Source organism: Emydura macquarii, unplaced genomic scaffold (genome assembly GCF_026122565.2).
Source record: "Emydura macquarii macquarii isolate MOO-44397 ecotype Brisbane River unplaced genomic scaffold, CSIRO-AGI_Emac_v2 contig_3348, whole genome shotgun sequence".
NCBI classification, from domain to species: Eukaryota; Metazoa; Chordata; order Testudines; family Chelidae; genus Emydura; species Emydura macquarii.
In genome coordinates, this window is record NW_027133485.1 from 4,512,916 (window position 1) to 4,530,893 (window position 17,978).

General features: G+C 48.5%; 1 protein-coding gene across 1 annotated transcript in view; it reads left to right on the forward strand.

Annotated features, from left to right (window-relative positions):
- The window catches only part of CSMD2 (CUB and Sushi multiple domains 2), a 495,048-nt gene that overhangs the window by 394,311 nt on the left and 82,759 nt on the right, over positions 1–17,978 (forward strand). Inside the window, exons 36-41 of the mRNA XM_067533952.1 lie at positions 709–805; positions 2,327–2,431; positions 10,014–10,132; positions 10,260–10,329; positions 15,198–15,314; positions 16,033–16,242. Of these exons, the coding sequence (XP_067390053.1) occupies positions 709–805; positions 2,327–2,431; positions 10,014–10,132; positions 10,260–10,329; positions 15,198–15,314; positions 16,033–16,242 (718 nt within the window). The remainder of the gene's footprint in view (positions 1–708; positions 806–2,326; positions 2,432–10,013; positions 10,133–10,259; positions 10,330–15,197; positions 15,315–16,032; positions 16,243–17,978) is intronic.

Genomic DNA, 17,978 nt, shown 5'->3' on the forward strand with positions numbered 1-17,978 from the left:
TAGGAGCCATTTCGCCATGCAAAATCAGTATCGCCAGCCCTAGCAATTTTATTTATTTGGTGATTTTTTTGAAGCCCCTGCTCCTAGAGTCACGTGATTACATATAAGAATCTCAGTTTTCATTTTTAAAGTAAATTTCTAGCACTTCTGGTTGCAGGGAAAAGCTTGAAAATAAGACTTGAGTGCACACCAAAGGCTCAGAAACCGAAGGAAACCATAAAGAACTCCAATTAAAAATCATCATAATCATATCATGAGTTTCAAGCCATTCTTATGATTTCTGAACATGGGGGAAGGGTGGGGGTGGAGGAGGTTGGCATTACTCTACCTGGGAGCATTTCTTTCTGAAAACATCACAATTTAGGGTGAAAACCTACAGAACACTGCAGGAATTTTGCCAAATTGAAGCAAAAGGCCAGTTCCTCAGCTGTGCAAATCGGCTGTAAAGTCAAAGGAGCCATGCCAGTTTGCACCAACTAAGGCTTTCTGGTTTCACTGTAGTCATTTCACCGCGTCTACCAGTGACATTCCAAGGCTATAGTTCTGTTAACTTTGGTAATGCATCATCCCAGACAGAACGATAGTTCCTAGTGAGATCAAACCACGGGACACATGCTATCTTTATTAATGGCTCTGTGCTATTACTTTTACTTATTAACAGCATAGTTACAAAGTGAATGATAGTCTTTCCTTTGTTTAATGTTTCAGATTCAAGTGATGAGTTTTGTTACTGAGCAGAACTGGGACTCCCTGGAAGTGTTTGATGGAGGGGATAATACAGTCACCATGCTGGGAAGTTTCTCTGGTAGGTGGCTATTTACAGCCCTATTTACACTATTTGGCAAAGCACTTAAGCACATACTTAATTTCCATTGACTTCAACTGGACTTCAACACATGTTTAAAGTTAAGCACATGCTTAAGTGCTTTGCAGAATAGAGATGGACTTTAGCATGTGCCTAAATGGCACGGTGTGCTTTGCTGATGAGGCCCGGGGCTGTGGTTGGCTTCCGAAGATGCCAGCAGAGAACCTTTAACGTGGCACTGGCTGGTCACCTTTGTAGTGTCGTCAGGTTGGTAACAGAAGCACCATATCTTCTTAAGGGAAGTGGAAGAATGTAGTCTAGTAAGTGGGACCTGGGAGTCTTGACTCTTACGCTCCAGCAATGGGACTGATCTGTCACTTGGTAACCTTGCAAAGATCAGTTAGTCTTGCTGAGTGTGTCCGCACTAAAAAGTGTTGTACCCGTTTTCCGGCAATGGTGCTGCAGCGGCAATGATGTAAACACTAGTGTAGGGTGTGGGTGTTTGTACCACCCTGCTCGTGAAAGCCTGCTGTAAACCCTGTCTGCATTAGCACTCTCACCATTGCTAGTCTTGCTACTGCTGCACCCTTGTTGAAAAATGGCTGCAAAATGTTGTCCTGTAGATAAAGCCTCTGTGTCTCATTTTTACTGCAGCATGGGTGCAATGCTATGGCACTTTCCCTAAACTGCTCTACCACCCAGCATTCATGCAATGTAAAGTCCTAGGTTGGCCCTTCTTGGAGTCAGGCTTTGTTAACAATGAAAACAGGAGAAAGAGAACATCAAAACCAACTCAAGCTTTCTCTCTAGACTTGGTTGCTAATATGGTTTCTCCCTCAGTACCACTCAGCCCACACCCTAGATCCTCTCATCCCAGAGAACCCCTCCCACTTACTTTACCTCCAAGTGGGGTAACAAGCCACCTGCACCATTGAATCAGCAGAACTCTTCTGACCCTTTCCCTGCAGAATCAACACCTGGGTGGAGTATTTCTGGCAAAAACATGCCAACTAGTTCTAGATAGACTTACAAAGTTTAATTAATTAATATTTTAAATGGTTTGAAATCTTCACATGAAACGTTCTGGGTCAGATTCATAGAGAGTGGCAGCCTCTGCTTCCAGGGCTGGATTCAATCCCATGTTTCAGATAGAGCTGCTGCTTTACCAGCTAACAAACTCTGGTCAGCGCAGTGTACTCCTGGCTTCTCCGGTGAGTCAAGCCCCACTGCCACTCATTCTCCTCACCAAATCTCTCTCTCAATCCCTTAGTCCGGCTGCTCTCTAACTGATGAGACTTTACATGATGAAATGTGTCTCAGGCTTTGAAAATGTCTTTTCAGACATGCCTTGGATGTTCCTCTGGTGGATTCATTAGGGCCTGATCAAACTGAGCGGGGCTGTTAAATTAAAGGACTTTCTGTTCTCAGATTCTTCTCAGATTTATGCAGCAAATCTCAGAAGACAACAGGGAGGAGAAAAAACCTACCCTTCAGTACCATATACCCCTCCTCTTTCCCTAGGTACTACGGTGCCTGCATTGTTGAACAGCACTTCGAACCAGCTCTACCTGCATTTCTACTCGGATATCAGCGTGTCCGCCGCGGGATTTCACCTGGAGTACAAAAGTAAGAGCAGCTCCCACTCCTGTAATGGCACGTGCCATAGCTTCATCCTGCAGATCCTTGCGTGGGGTGTAAAGTGGTGACAATCCAGGGCAAGTGGAGTCTCCGTACAGTGAGTGGTGCAAATGAGGTTAAGTGCTAGATTTTGATTCGTCAGCCTCAAGCGCCATCCTTGCCTGCTCCCTTACTATCAAGTGCATGGGGTGTAAAAGAGGTGTTAGCGTGGGCGTAGAATGGATGGGGCCGAGGAGATACTTTCACACACGTGATCCTCATCCTGCTGCTGATGCTTTCAGCAGTGACATCTCCTGTTTAGCCTCACTCCTGTTAAAGGCAACAGTAATTTGGCGGCTGACAGCTTAATAGCAGATCGGGCTCCCCTGCACGTCCTGTCTTGCTTGGCACTTTATACCTTGCACTTACACACGTGCGGTTCCGCTGCCGTGCAATGTCAGTCCCCCCATGCATGAATGTGTGTGGTGGGTGTCCAGGCATGGCTGTCCTCCAAACTTGACTTCCTCCTTGTGCAAGGATGCAGGGGTTGTTGCTGAGTGTGCTGCTTTTTAATAACACCCGGCCCTACATGGAATGAAAGAACAGAAATGAAGGTGAGCTTGTGACAGTGTCTGTCTTAACCCACCTACCAGCTCAATGAACTTTTTGAAGCCACAGACGAGATGCTGGCAGTGCAGTGATGGTGCAGGAGAATGTGGCAGGTGCATGCTCATCAGTGGCTCTCATGGCCTCAGATATCAGACCTGGGGAGGCTTATTAACACGAACAGAATAGAAGGACTTTCCAGCCAAGGCAGGTGCTTCCCTAGGCATTCTGGGGAGTGAGTTTCCATTGCTGTGTCTCCATCTTTTACTGGAAAAATTCAGGTGTTGGTGCATCCACTATTATTGTTAGAGCGTAGGCCCACTAGGAATCTGGAGGTAACCCATCAACCAGACATGAGATAGGTTCGATTCCCATTCTAGGACCTCCACTCCAGGAGGATATGTGAACATCACATAGGTTTGGACAGGGAGCCTGGAGCTATCCATACTAAAGGGGGCCTGGATCATGTCCATCTCTGCAGGATGCTGAGTCTGATTGGAGTTGGGGGCGGGAGGGATTCTCACTAGAGAGGACTGGCAGGTTTTGATCATGAAGCCAAGGGTTCATTCTGCCCGCTGCCTATACTTTGATTCCTCATCTATGCCCAGTTCTGGTCAATTCAGAAAAGTTATCTCCTGGAAAAGCCACAGCAGACAACCATGTAGAGGTCGTTGCTTTTACCTCTCAAATAGTATGGCAGTGGGTGTATGAATGGTAGCTAGAACAAAGTCCAGCAACTGCCTAATAATGTCTGAGCTAAAGGTAGCAGAATGGTAGCTCTTATTAAATTAAAGGTATCTGTCAAAGCATTGGAAGCAAGACGGCTTGTGCATTTACAGTGTCCTCGATGTATGTCTGCAACAGCCAATCCAATGCGTTCTCCACTCCCGGCATGTGTGGAGGTTGATGCACACAGATAGTCTGGCTCTTGCCTTCATTGGTATCGGCAGCACGGAGCTGATGAGAGATATGCTGGGACTATTTTCTCCTTTACTGGAACCTTCCTGCAGGCAATGTGAACATAATTGTTTCTTGCTGGACACCTTGTCTTGACAGCTGCTCGCAGTCATGACTCTCGCCTTCAGATCTCAAGCCAGCAGATTGCGTTTCTCCTCCTCCCCCCAAAACCGCAAATACATTTCAACTGTATTTCATTTGCAAGATGTCTGCAAAATGGCATAGGGTCCTGCGCTGTACAGGTACCTGTCTGTGGACTCAGTGCCCTTTAGAAATGGATGCTTGCGCTGGACTTTCCCGGTTGCTCTCTCTGTTTATGCCTCAGAGACGTGTGCACTAATGGTTAAAGCAAAACTGCTGGAGAACAGGAGGGCTTTGGAGAGGTAGTGTTGTCCAGCGGCAAGGTCTTCTGGAGTGGGACTCAGGAGACATAGGTTCTATTCCTTGCCTACTGTGTGAACTTGGATAAGTCTCCTCCCTTTTCTGTTTCTCCTCCCCCCTTTTGTCTGTTTAGTTGGTAAGCTCTTCGGGACAGGAACCACCTCTTACTTTGTGTGTTTACAGCACACAACACCGTGGGGCCTTGATTTCAGTGGGAACTTGTAGGCCCTACTATAATATGCATAAACGATTATGGATTTTATTTGTATTGTGGAATGACCTAGAGGCTTGAGATCAGGGGACAGGGCCCCAGTGCGCTAGTTGCTGTACATACAGATAATAAAAAGACAATCCCTGCCCCAAGCCGCTTACTGGCTGAACTGTTTCTATGGGTAGCCAAGCCACTGGCTGGCTCTCTGGGTGGGGTCCTGAGGGACCAGTGGAGTGACCCAGAAGTCCTGTGTTCTAGCTGCAGCTTGTCAGTGACTTGTGATGTGGACTGATCACTTAATTTCTCCTTGTCTCAGCTCCCCATCTGTCCAGTGGGAGTGACAGTTCACTGCGAGGATCAGTTAATAGGTGCCCCAGGTTGCCTGGTGCTCATCATAGTGTAATGCTTCTCCTTTTCCACCTGCTTGTTACGCGTCGCTTGCTGGGCCATTCATTTCTCTCTCCATGTGGTGGTGATCGGTAGGGTATTCCTCGTCAGTGTCTTGGCCAACGCAGCACTCCCTAAAGCTTGGTGACTGTGTCAGGAACGGCTCAGCTGTTCAGAGCCCAGCCAGAGCAGCAGATGCTTCAGTGAACTGTTAATCACAGCGAGAACTGGTTGAGATGGGCTGGGCGTGTCTCTTCTCTGATTTATGATCGTGGAAACGAGAAGGGTGCAGGACAGCAGCTGTTGGGGGCGAGGCTCTCTCAGGAAGAAGCAATATCCTCTTTGATCTGAACCTGAAAGCAGTATTGCCAAGCCCAGGTGTTCAAAAACCATGAATCAGACCCCCCAAAATCATGAGATTGACTTGGGTCCAGGGATGGGGGAGTTGAGCTTTTACAGTCATAGGCTCCATTCCTATGTCATGTTTTGGTTCGGGGGGGATGAGCTATAGAAGGATAGCTTTGCATCGAAGCTTAGCATAGGAGGATGGGTTGGCTAGGGCCACAGTCCTTTGGCTGTTGTTTCCTAGTCATCCCTCTCTGCGGTCACTAAACCAGCTCAGGCAAAGGTCCTTCATGTTGATTGTGATAAGTCCCCGCATGCTGCTATCTCTGAGTTGCGGCAGGGGTGGGGGGTGAGCTTCCATCAGTTCATTAATGCGCGTTCTAGAGATGAGCCAAACCAGATGCATTTATCCAACTATCCCCTGGCCTCAAGGACCTGAAATTTAGGGGTTTCCCCCTAACCACATTCAGGTGCCTTCCCGTTCCCTAGAGTTCCCAACTCTAAAGTGAGAGTATGAGATGCCCCCCCCCCCCTCTCTCTCGTGGCATTGCTCTGAGTTTAGCTTGAGTGTGAGTTTTCCGGTGCTCCTAGATGGTAGTTATAAAAGTCAGTTACCTCAGTATTGCATTCCATTGCGAATTCCATGGCTGAGATTGGATGCTCATTGGAGCAGGGACCTGGTTTTTTTTTTGTTCTGTGTTTGTACAGTACCTAGCACACTGGGGGCCTGGTCCAGGACGGTGGCTCCTCTGCACTTCAGTAATACAAGTAACAATAGTAGTTATCCCGCTGCCGTTCCCTACACAGACACACTCTCTGTCCCTCCCCTGGAGGGTATTTGGCATTGGAGCTTTGCTCTGTCCACAGCCTGGCTCCCGTCATCTAACAGATGGCAGCTCCTACTCAGTCGGCCAAGCTGGAGAGTTCAGTGCCACCTGCTTCCTTCAAGAGAGCCCTGGCCTTAGCAGTTTTGGGGTGGGGCTGTGAAGGTCCCTGTGAGCAGCAACGCTGCCTTTGGTCTCTGGAAAAACCACCCAAAAACAGGGCCAGGCTACAGTTGCCCAGGGAGGGGTAAATGGGGCAGCCTCCAAGCTTTAGGCATAGCTCCCAGCACATGTCATCTCACCGTTATTCCGTCCCAGACAGACATGTTGCACTACAGAAGCTTCCATGGTAACCGCAGAAGGGTCCTGCCTTTTCTGCCGTCGCCTGCACCCCACCCTCCTTTCCTGCTGCTTCCCTTAGTCCCCAACGGCATGCATGGTTTTGCCCTCTCCTCCTTGGCCCCTGCCGGCTTCTCCCCTTGAAGCACAGTGTTGCTCCTGGTCACGGTTTGTCTGTCTGCAAAATTTGCTGTCCCTGGGTCTGTGAAAGTGAGAGCTGACACTCAGCCAGCTGGCTGGGATGTGACATCCCTTCTGTGCCGGTGTCTCTGCTACAGAGTGGAGAGGAAGAGCGATAAAACCTGAGCATGAGGCTGGGAAGGAGAATGAAGAGGATGCTACGGAGCAAAATGAGAAGGTGGCAGCGGTGCGAGGCATCTGCTGGGCCGCCAGCCCACCTGGCAGATCCGCTTCCCATCTGTTTCCTCTTCTCTCCATCCAGCCCACTGTTCCCGGCCGTGAGCACGTCTGTAGCCAGATGTCTCTCTCTCCATGCAGCCTGGCAGCACCCCCTGGTGAATGCGCCCCTACGGGCCCCGGGAAGAGCCTGGCATGGGTCTCCAGATGAGTGACTTGCTGTGGAATACATCAGTCTCTGGCATGTGTTGGAAGGTGTCTTGCCATCTCCTCCTCAGGGGCAGATCACCTTAATGCTTCCTCGCATTTGTCTGATTATTGAGGGAGACCATCAGACCTCTGTGGGGATCCCAGGCCCCCTCGTTGCGTTTCCAACCCCTCATCCTTGCATACCAACTTGCTTGCAGCACGCGCTAATCCAGCCAGTCACCACCAGGTTCAGCCGTGATTTTTCCTAGCCATTGGGCAGCACGTTGCCAGATGTGCCCGTATCCCATTACTTTCTCCCCACTGGGCTTTTATTTCTTTACTTGAGGAGACTTGTTTGCAGAGAAAACCTGCAGTCTTTGGGGCTGCTGTTCCCAGCGGGTCAGGAACAGTCAAACCTGCCCTCTCTGGTGCCTTCTCGGCAGGTGGTGGTGAGGTTGGAGTCAGGATTAGGGAGGTGAGTTTGACAGCTTTGGTAGCCCAAGGGAGGCTGGTCATTCAAGGCAGTGATTTGAGCATGGGACAGGGAGTCAGGAACTCCTGGGTTCTGACCCTGGCTCTTCTGCTGTGCGACCATGGGTGAGTCATTTCACCACCCCCTGCCTCAGTTTCCCCTTCTGTGAAGTGGGGATAATAGCCACCTCGTTCATCGTGGGTTCATTAGTAAAGCAGTATGTTAGTGCTAAGGAGAACAGCGAGAACACCAGCGCCTCCATGAAGTCCAACGGCAATGTTGTTATTGCCTTCGACACTGCATGGAAAGCACCCAGATATTACGGTGATGGTCGGCAGCAGGGAAACCGTGTAGTGGATAGACAATCCTGTTTGTCAGCTGAGTCACTGGTTGAAATACACCAGGGGCCCCATTTTGGGGGCAGGTTTCCAGACCGCGACAGGAAGTTTCCAATTTGTACACATAGGAACACTGGCAGGAAGCCGTGTGAGGTAGGCTGACATGTAGGGGTTTTTTCACCTCTCCCCTGGTCTGATCCCTGGAGAAACAGCCCTTATCTCCACATGCCCAAAAGCCAGGGTGAAATGAGTGGACGTTAGCACCAAGGATGACTCTGTGCCCACAGTTCTGTGTGAGAAGTTATTTAAAGCTGCTCTCTCAGCTTCCTGAAGGTCAGGAGATACAGCCATATGGCCATGCATGTCTTCTAGCCAGGAAGTGACTCTGATCTCAGAAGGGGAGTCGCCATCAAACCTGCATCAACATTATTTCTCTTTTTCCACTTTCAGTTCAGCCTCAACATTGTAGAGTTGAAGCAGAACTTCAGCCCTTGGAACGATGCTGAAGGTTATATTTTAGCGGCAGCTGTTAGCGTTGAGAGTAAAGGAGGTTCTGGCAGACATCTGCACTACGGTGGGCATGAGGTGACTGCAAACCACTGTCTTAGTTTTATTTCCATGTGGTGCCGTGTAAATGGGAGGTGGAGGAACACATAAAGAGAGGAGCACGTCACCGGACATGACCTTTGGGGTCACTAATCCTGTTTGCAGTGAGCCTCTTTCCCATTGTAATTGCAGCCTGGAAGGAAACGGGATTGAGTGAAATCTTCATGGGCTATTCTGTTTAGACACGATCAGAGATGCACATCTATTACTGGTGCTTATATGGAATGATAAATGAATTCTATATAATTGCAGAGAGAGAGGGAGAAGGCAGAGGGGGGTGGGAAATGGGATTGTGCCACATCTGTCCCCAAAAAGGATAAATTACATATGACAAAAATAATATACTCTTTGTACTACAAGCGTGAGTCAGATAAAATGGAGTTTGTCAAGCAAGGGGCAACTGGGATCGGCTTCGTCTTCTTACAAATCAGGCAACGTCCGATATAGAATGATGTACAGCAATGTGAATACAAACACAATTTAACATTCTCCAGGGGCAGTTAGTTGCCTCAGTGCTTTGCTTGTATACTCTGTTACTTTAAAGACTGATGTATTGTTGCTTATGTATAATACAGCAATTATTACATTGCTGACTAGCCCTGAGTCATTGAGGTCTGATCAGCAGCATTCATGCCTGTCAACCAGAAGGTTACATCTTACTTATTCATACCCTACGAATACTCTCCCCAAGGGAAGTGTTGGGAGCCCGCTCATGCAAGACAAATAAAATTGGACTGAACAAAGCACCGAGGAATATTGAGTTGGGAACTATTAAAATACCAGAGAGAGCTGCTGAGGCCAAGAGTGTAAATGAGATGCTGGAGCTTCTTCCTGGAAGATGGAGAAAGGCAGTTCTGGCTATGTTAGAAAGGCAGGTGCCCCACAGCATTAGCATTCAGATCAGATTTGGTGGCAAAAGAAAGTTGCACAGGATGCAACATAAATATCGTTCTAGGTGTCCAACTTTCTTGCTGCTGGCCCTTGGGAAGAGGTGTTGACAGGTAAAGGTGTTCACAGTCCTGAAGTAAAGGGCTTGCGTAGAGGAGGGATTAGAACTAGGACTAATGGGGTAAAAAGGAAAAAGGGTGGATTTAAGCTGAATATCAGGGGAAATACGGCAGCAGTGAGTTCTGCTAGACCTCACGATGGTCTCCTGGTGGGAGGAATGGAAGCCCCCATCCATCACTTGAGGTATTCAAGGCTGGAGTGGGCAAAGCATGTGAGGATACACTGTTCTTTGGGGGGACTTCATGGGGCAATGGAGATGGCTAAATGGCATTTCCCCATCTGATTTCCATAGGGGAGGTCATTAGCGACCATTGAAGGGACACAGTGAGTTAATTTGCAGATTCCCCTCTGTGGCTTACCCCAGTTCTGGCAGCACACACTCAGTTGCATTGGATCTTTCTCATTGTTTGTCCTTGTGGTCTCTCTCCCCCTTGTTTGTCATGTGCTCTCTCAGCGTGATGTCCTTGTCTCTAATTGTCCCATTGAGACCCAGGGCTCTTCCTTCTGTGCCTTTGTCGTAGCTCATGCTCCCTCTCTTCGAACTTTCAGTTTCACTCTTTCTTCTTCACAGCCGTCGGCCTCTCCAGCTGTCCGGAACCCGCAGTGCCTGGGAATGGCTTGAAGATCGGGGAGAGGTATTTGGTCAATGACGTTGTCTCCTTTCAGTGTGAGCCGGGCTACGCACTCCAGGTACTAGACACTTGCAAAACCAGCAGTTTTATTTTTCTGGACTGCAACATTGCTGTGAAACGAATGAACAAAAAAAACAAAAAACCCAAATATCCTAAACGTCCTCCTTTCTTTGTTCTTTTTTTAGGGACACTCACACATCTCCTGCATGCCGGGGACCGTCCGGCGCTGGAACTACCCACCTCCTCTTTGCATCGGTAAGATCCGTGCTACTGCTTAGCTACTTCTCCATAAAGTCCTTTTAAAATGTGGGGGTCTTAAGCGCTGTTGAAAAGGGAAGGAGTGAGAGCGCTGTGACCAGCTGAAGCCCAGGCTAGCTGGGCTGTGGAAGCTTTCCCTGCAGTTCAGCATCCCTGAACTACACATAGTTCTGCCAGTGCACCTCAGTCCTGATTGGCAGCCCTGGGCTCTCCCCCCCTTCCCCCCTACCCACAGCTTTGCCAATGCATCTTAATCCTTACCTGCAGCCCAGCCCTGCTGTACCAGCCCTGAGCTCCCTGCTCCAACAGCTTTGCCAATACACCTCAATCCTGACTTGCAATCTTGATTGCTTCTGCCTTCCCGCCCCCCACCCTGCTGTGTAATCTTGATCTGCAGCGTCCTTTGCTTTTCTAGCCCTGGGCCCCCACCACATAACTGCCAATGCATCGAACGCCTGCCCTCATTGCAGACCATTGTCCCATCAGGCCCATATCCGTCTTCTGGTAGCAGTTGATCCCAGATGCTACAGAAGGATGGAAAACGCCAAACGCACGGCACCCAACCAGTTGTTCAACATTGCTTCCCGGCCCTGGGACGATCAGTTTATTCCCTGGCACTCGTGACTTTGTTGCCTTCCCTTTAACATGCAACCCTGCCCAGGCCATGATAGAAACCCGCCCCCTTTTTTAAGCCTGCCCCCACGCCGTTTAGCTGTCTGACCTGCAGCAGTCGTGATTTCTACCCGCCCATTTCCACGTGCTGCTTTGAGAAGTATTTCCTCTCACTGGCTTGCAACGTACCTGCTATTAATTCTAGAAGGGCCTTTTCTCTTTTGTTTGTTTGTTTTTTAAACCAAGTAGCTGCGCAAATCTAGGTTTCTGATAACCTTGCTGCCTGCTCCATTTTAAGTCCCAAAAAAGCCTTACGCAGAAATGCTTGCCCTCTGCATTGCTGCTCACAATGATGAAGGCAGCAATGCTCACAAATTCCACACATCGGCTCCTTTGCCGGTGACAAAATTGGAGAGCATTCAGAGAAGAGCCAGGAGAAGGATTGGAAAACAGGCTTCAGGAGCTCCATCTGTTTAGCTGAACAGAGACAAGGTTAGGGGGTGACTCGATCACACTTCACAGGTACCTACGCTGGGAACAAAGATAAGGGGCTCTTCAGTCTCGCAGACAAAGGTGTAACAAGATCCAGTGGCTGGAAGCTGAAGCTGGACCAATTCAGACTGAAAATACAGTGCACATTTTTACCAGTGAGGGTAATTATCTACTGGAATAATTGAGCAAGGATGGTGATGGATTCTTCATCACGGGCTATTTTTAAGATTGGATGTTTTTTCTGAGAGAGATGCTTAGTTCAAGCAGGTGTGAACTGGTGGAAGTCCTGTGGCCTGTGTTCACAGGAGGCCAGGGTAGATGATCATGATGTCCCCTTCTAACCTTATAATCTATGAAATACCCAGTGCCACCCTCCGTCCATGACACCTACATTTAGAATGGACGGTTGGTCTTGTCGTTAACACGCTGGAGTGCGATCTAGGAGATGTGGTCAGTTCCAAGCTCTGCCACAGACTCAGTGTGACTCTGGACAAGTCACTTAAGCTGTCTGTGGTACTTCCTTTCTCCCCCTCTTTGCCCTGCTTATTGCAATTGTAAGCTCTTTGGGGCCAGTGTCTGTGTTCCTACATGTATGCATATATAGAGCATTCTGTGGCCTCTCAGTACTATTATAATGCACATAACAATGTAGCCTATAGCAAACGTCCCCCCATACCCTCTGACTGGTGCACCCTGCATGGACACTCGCCAGTCCTAGCCCCCCAGCAGATTGTCAAGGATATGATGCTGTTAATTCTTCTCCACCCGACCTTCACACCGTGATCCAACCTCTTGGGAAGTATTAACTCTGCCGATCTACCATCAGCCCCTATCTTTCAGATACTTTGACCTACCGGTATAGGAATGAGTTACTTAGATTGTAAGCACTGCCCTTTTGTTCTGTGTTTGCACGGTGCATCGCACAGGGGGGTCCTGCTCCGTGCCTGGGACTCAGGCGCTACAGTAGTACAAACAATAATAGTGCCTGTGGATTTCAGATCAGCTTCTTCCGCCTGGTCTCCCTGGAACTGAAAAATGCAGTGGAGTTTCTTTATCCTGTATTGCATCTTTCACATGAGCTGTGTGATTCCCAGGCCACTTTAAAGATGGTGACAGATTAATAATAGCAGGGAGGAAAGAGCTATTGGAAGGAATAGATGTTCACATAGTGTTCACTGTGCAGAAAAGGAAGAACGTTAGAGAGCCAGGACCTCACCGTGCCTCCCTTCACTCCACTTCCTCTAACTCAGCTAGTGCTGGCCGCCACTCTAGCTTTTCATCTCAGGCTAAGTTTGTTACCCAGAGAAAGGGCGAGGTTGGCAGGGCACCGTGTCCTATCTAGCCAAATAAACCATTGTCATCTGTCAAGACAGCTGCTCGCCTGCGGTGATGTCCTGATGAAAGGTGATAAGTTGCCAGCCCTGTGAAAGGTGGTGGGTACTTAAACCCACCCTACTGCTGCTGAGGAGAGCAAGTGTCGGGCTGTCGATTTACATAGGGGCAGGAGCAGACACTGTAGAAACAGAGGGGTGAAGGCAGCTTGCAGGACCCTTTGGGTTATTTGAAGGCAATATTTTGCTTTTAACAACTCTAGATGTTTAATATTCATATTCTGCACTTTATGACTTTGCGAGAGAGACATTTATGCATTTAATAGCGTTAGTTAGTTATCAGTTATTTCAGGCCCCTGCTGCTCCAGCTCACATCATTTAGCTTTAAAGTAATTATAATAGCTACTGGCTCTTTTATCTGATGATCTACAGGCCAGAAATAAATAGAGAGGTAGTTACAGCAGAAATAAGTGAGTGGATAGGATTCCTGCCCGTGAGAGCCGCTTAGAAAGGAGCCAGAACCCCTTTGGCTCAGCGACACAGTCAGGGAAGTCAGATGTTGGGAACAAGGTCTCAATACTGCAGCCACGGGGACCTCAGAACTTAGTGGATAGATAAGCAAGAACAAAAAACAATTATATTATCATTATGATTATTATGTATTTGTGTTCTCCTGGCACCTAGGAGCCCAGTCATGGACCAGGACCCTGTTGTAAACATTGGTCTGTACAGTGCCTAGCACAATGGGCCCTGGTCCATGACTGAGGCTTATGACAATGCAAATAACACCGGAGTTTGATTCAGATTGTCCCTTTGGAGCCTTCCTGTTCCTGACAAGTAGAGTGCTGGAAAGTTCTGTCTGCCTGTCCATCCCCATACGTGCCTGCCTATCTGTCTGCCTACTTCCTTCTCTTCCCCTCCAAATCCCACCGATGGCACTGGGGGGGCCACTTTGCAGGATCCAGCCAGTGCTGTCTGAATAAAGGAACACGTGGTGTGCATCTGGGTTTGGTTTCTTCAAGCCCAGGAGCATAAAGCCGGATCCATATTTAGGCATCTTAAATAAGGGCATGTCAACACACCCATTGGCAGTCGACAGCAACAAACTTCTCAGCCGGAGTCAGCAGACTCAGGCTCGCGCTACCGCACTCAACGCAGCTGTGACAGCCCTTTTAAGGTGTGGCTCAATCTCTGAAGCCCACCCCCTCCTTAGGCTTCAGAGCCCAAGCTCCAGTCCAAACCGCTCTGTCTACACCGCTGTTTTTGGTGCAGTGTTGTGAGCCCCATGAACCCGAGTCTGTCAGTCCGGGCTGGGAGGCTCACTGCTGCGGGCTGGGTAGACCTGGTTTTCAGCGTGATTGAGCATCTGCAGCTCCTTCAGTGAAAATCAAGCAACTTATTTCAGTGCCATATGTATAAAATTATGCGCCTGCAATTTATACGTATATGTGCCAAGCATGACAATTTTCACCTAAATGTGAAACCAGAGATGGGATTCATTGTAACTTTCTCATTTCCAAACCATCTACAAGAACCCCCAAAGCACTGGAGAAAATGTATTGAGTCGCTGGCAAGTTTTGCTGGCTTCTCTCAGTTTATTTAATCCAGATGTTTGCCTTTTACATAATTTAAGAGCAGTTATGTTAAGCAGCCATCAAGGAAAAATAAACCTTACAAGAGAAGCGTTGTCTTGCATAGTGAGATGCTGGACGAAGGAAAACTGTCCCTTCAGCATCCGAGTGGCTGAGGAGTATGAGTGCATGTGTTCTGTTGGAATGTATTGCAAAAGCAGTTCAGAGGTCAGTCAGATAAGATGGCATCTGAGTCTTTTGTTAACATCTTGTTTGTTTTGATGTTTGTGCAGTGGCCCTTTGTAAAGATTTCATTTGAGCCAGCTGCATATGTGCATTGTTCTCTAGTTATAATTGTCCAGCCCTTGCTAAATATAATACCAGCTGTTCCACCTTGACTTGGATAGAACGGAGGCGCTCAGGATCAGTTAAGAAAGGTAGATGGATAGATTTCTTAGCTGTGTTTTGTGCGTTATTTAAGAAAATGAAATAGTTACCACATTCAGATCCCATTGGGCTTGCCACTATACATACACACAGTAATAGATGGCCCCTGCTTCTAACACCTTACAAACTAAGGTCCCAATACTGCAGTTAGAGCTGCTCAGATCAAGTCATAGGATCAGAGCCTTAATAGATCAGACACAGGGTGCAGGAAAAAGATGCAGCGTACTAGGGGAGTGATCAGGGTGGTGCTTGGCAAATATCATGTTAGTTCCATGGTGAATTTTTCTTTTCTTTTCCATAAAATAAATGGCTTTTCCATAAAACGATGGGTGCTGCCATCTTCCTTTTTGAACTGTACGTAACCTTTGTGCAGATCCTTTCCTTTAACATCTGGCCTCTGTCAATCTTACAGCCCAGTGTGGTGGGACTGCAGAAGAGATGGAAGGAGTGATCTTGAGCCCTGGCTTCCCAGGAAACTACCCCAGTAACATGGACTGCAGCTGGAGGATCTCCCTGCCTGTGGGGTTCGGTAAGACTGCCAGTTTTTCATGCCAATGCCGTTGCTTCTGGGTGCCTACTGCTGCACATGGTCTACATGGTGGTGGACACTCAGGGGTTCATCTAGAACCTCTCACTGCACCTGGAAGTACAGCTGACTCTCTGGGTCACTTCCGAATTGAAGCTTTCCCCCTAATCAGACATGCCTCTGTATGCTGTGGGGCAGTCAGGAATGCAACAGCCCGTCCTCCCCCAGCACCTCAGCTTGCCCCCCTGATCATGGCTGGGCCACACACCAGAGCATGTAGAAGGGGGAGAGATTTGCCTTGTGTTCACCTTCTCCATTCCTCATTGCACACCTGCTCGGGATCCAGTCACAATCCAGCCCCACACAGTGCAGCATACGACCCCCAGCAACACTGGGGCATTGGTGTGAGACGGGTCCCTTCTAGAATGACTGGAAGCCAGCTGAGTTGTTTAAAGGGCATGTCAAGGCACGCTAAGGTGCTTTCTGTCTGGCTGTACCAGGGAGATTCAGTGGCACAGCAAATGTGTCCTACCTGCATGTAAACCGGTTCCGTCAGTCCCCTTGGGTGCACCTGGTAAATTCAGTAGTTGCACCACTCTTGGGGGCATCGAACAATTTACGAGCTAGTTCCAGGTCCTGCCAGGTGCACTGGTATCTGTGTTATTTCCGAACCAGTGGACTGACTTGACCATTGCGTTCCTTTCTTCCTCCTCCTCCTCAGGTGCCCACATCCAGTTTCTGAACTTCTCCACCGAGCCGAACCACGACTTCATTGAAATCCGGAACGGCCCCTACGACACCAGTAACGTGATTGGCAGATTCAGCGGCACCGAAATCCCGGGCTCCCTGCTCTCGACGTCGCACGAAACCACCATGTACTTCCACAGCGACCATTCGCAAAACAAGCCAGGCTTTAAGCTGGAATACCAAGGTAACAAGGCCATCGAACAAGCAGGGAGGGACAATCCTATCCCCAGGGCTGGCAGTGGAAGGGAGCAGGCAACACAAGAGTTGCTCTTGTGTTGGATTAGTAGCAAGAGGACTTAATCCAAATGTGTGGAAAGGTGTTACATCAGATCCACACTTAATCCTAGTAGCTGGGTTTCGTTCATCCTGCTATAGCCTAAGGCAAATAACAAATGTTCCAGTAGTGCTTCGCGACAGTGAAATGCATCAGAATTAATTCTGGCCAGATTTACTTCGACCTTGGCTCTCTTGGCCATGTGCCATAAGAAGCAGTCCCCAGTGGGCAAGACTTTGCTTTCGAATTTTGCAGGTGCTTGTTTTTCTAGATCAAAAGTCCAGTTTGGATCCTGCAAGCTCATCTCTGTTTCATAGGCCTGTGATATTGTGCTGAGATGGGTTGTTGAGAGGGGAATCGGGCATTTAAAAAAGAAAGGAGAAGAGATACAGTAGTTTAACTGAATATTCATATGCCATGGTGATGGGCATCGTTTGAGAATCTCAACAGAGAATGAGAATGGCAGCAGAGAAATAAATGAATACCAGTTCAAAAGGAAACCCTGGCCTAAAGTTTCAGAAGTGACCAGGGAATTTGAGGTGCCTCTGGTTTTGCATCCCCAGCTTGAGATCACCTTACAGGGAGTCCCAATTTTCAGAGGGATGGGGCTCACCGCTCTCAGAATCAAGCCTCTTCAAGGTGTTTTAAGTCAGGCACCTGAAAAATCAGACACCCCAGATCCCTAGTGGCTGATAAACATCTAGGCCACTGAGCGATGAAGGTCTGTGAGTCTGTGAAACCCTCTGGGCCAGAGCGCTTGGTGCGTTTCTTGTTAAAACTTCTCAGAGTGGATTTTCTGCTCTTGGAAGGTGGTGGATTGACAGCTCTGGTTGTGGAGCTGCTCCATTCGTCTGGCTGCAGCATGGGCAGCAGCAGGGTGAGCTTCTCCTCACAAGGTCCCTTGACGAATGTGCGTTTGGAGGGATCGTCGTGAAGGTGGTTGTGTCTCGTGACTCATTCACTCGTCGGCCTCTGTGCTGAGGGGCCAGTTGGTCATTGCAATACGCTGCCAGCCTCACTAAAAGAAGCCAAGGACTGAGCGGACCAAAGATGCTGAAATCCGTTTATATACCTAGAAACAGCCCCGTTTCTATATATAGTTGAAGGGGCATGGTAAGCGTATACTTGAGAGCTGTCAATCCAGAGCTTTCATGAGAACTACATTTCCAAAAACACATGGCCTTCTCCGCATCCCTGCCCTTGGTGGATCTGAGCATTAAGGGACCCGGTGTTCTGTAGGGGAGCTGTGCCTTTCGTAATAGAATTGGTCGGAAGGGACCTCAGGAGGTCATCTAGTCCAGCCACCTGCTCAAAACAGGACCAACTCCAACAAGATCGTCCCAGCCAGGGCTTTGTCAAGCTGTAATGAAGGAAATGAGGGTGGATTTTGTTGTGCCATAGCTGGGAGCCAAGTGATCCTGCCCTCACAAAAGGGGAAAACTAGGAGTGAAAATGGCAGAGTATATACCCTGTCTGTGTGATGCAGCCAAAGGCTGGCAAAGGACAGACTCCCCCGAAATAGCTCTCAAAGCAGCTACTCAGACCTAATTGAAAACATTAATTTTCCCTTGGCTTTCCGGTGTGTGCACCATATAACTAATGCATTGCTGTATGATTTAGGAAAAAAAGCACACTCCAAGGTACCC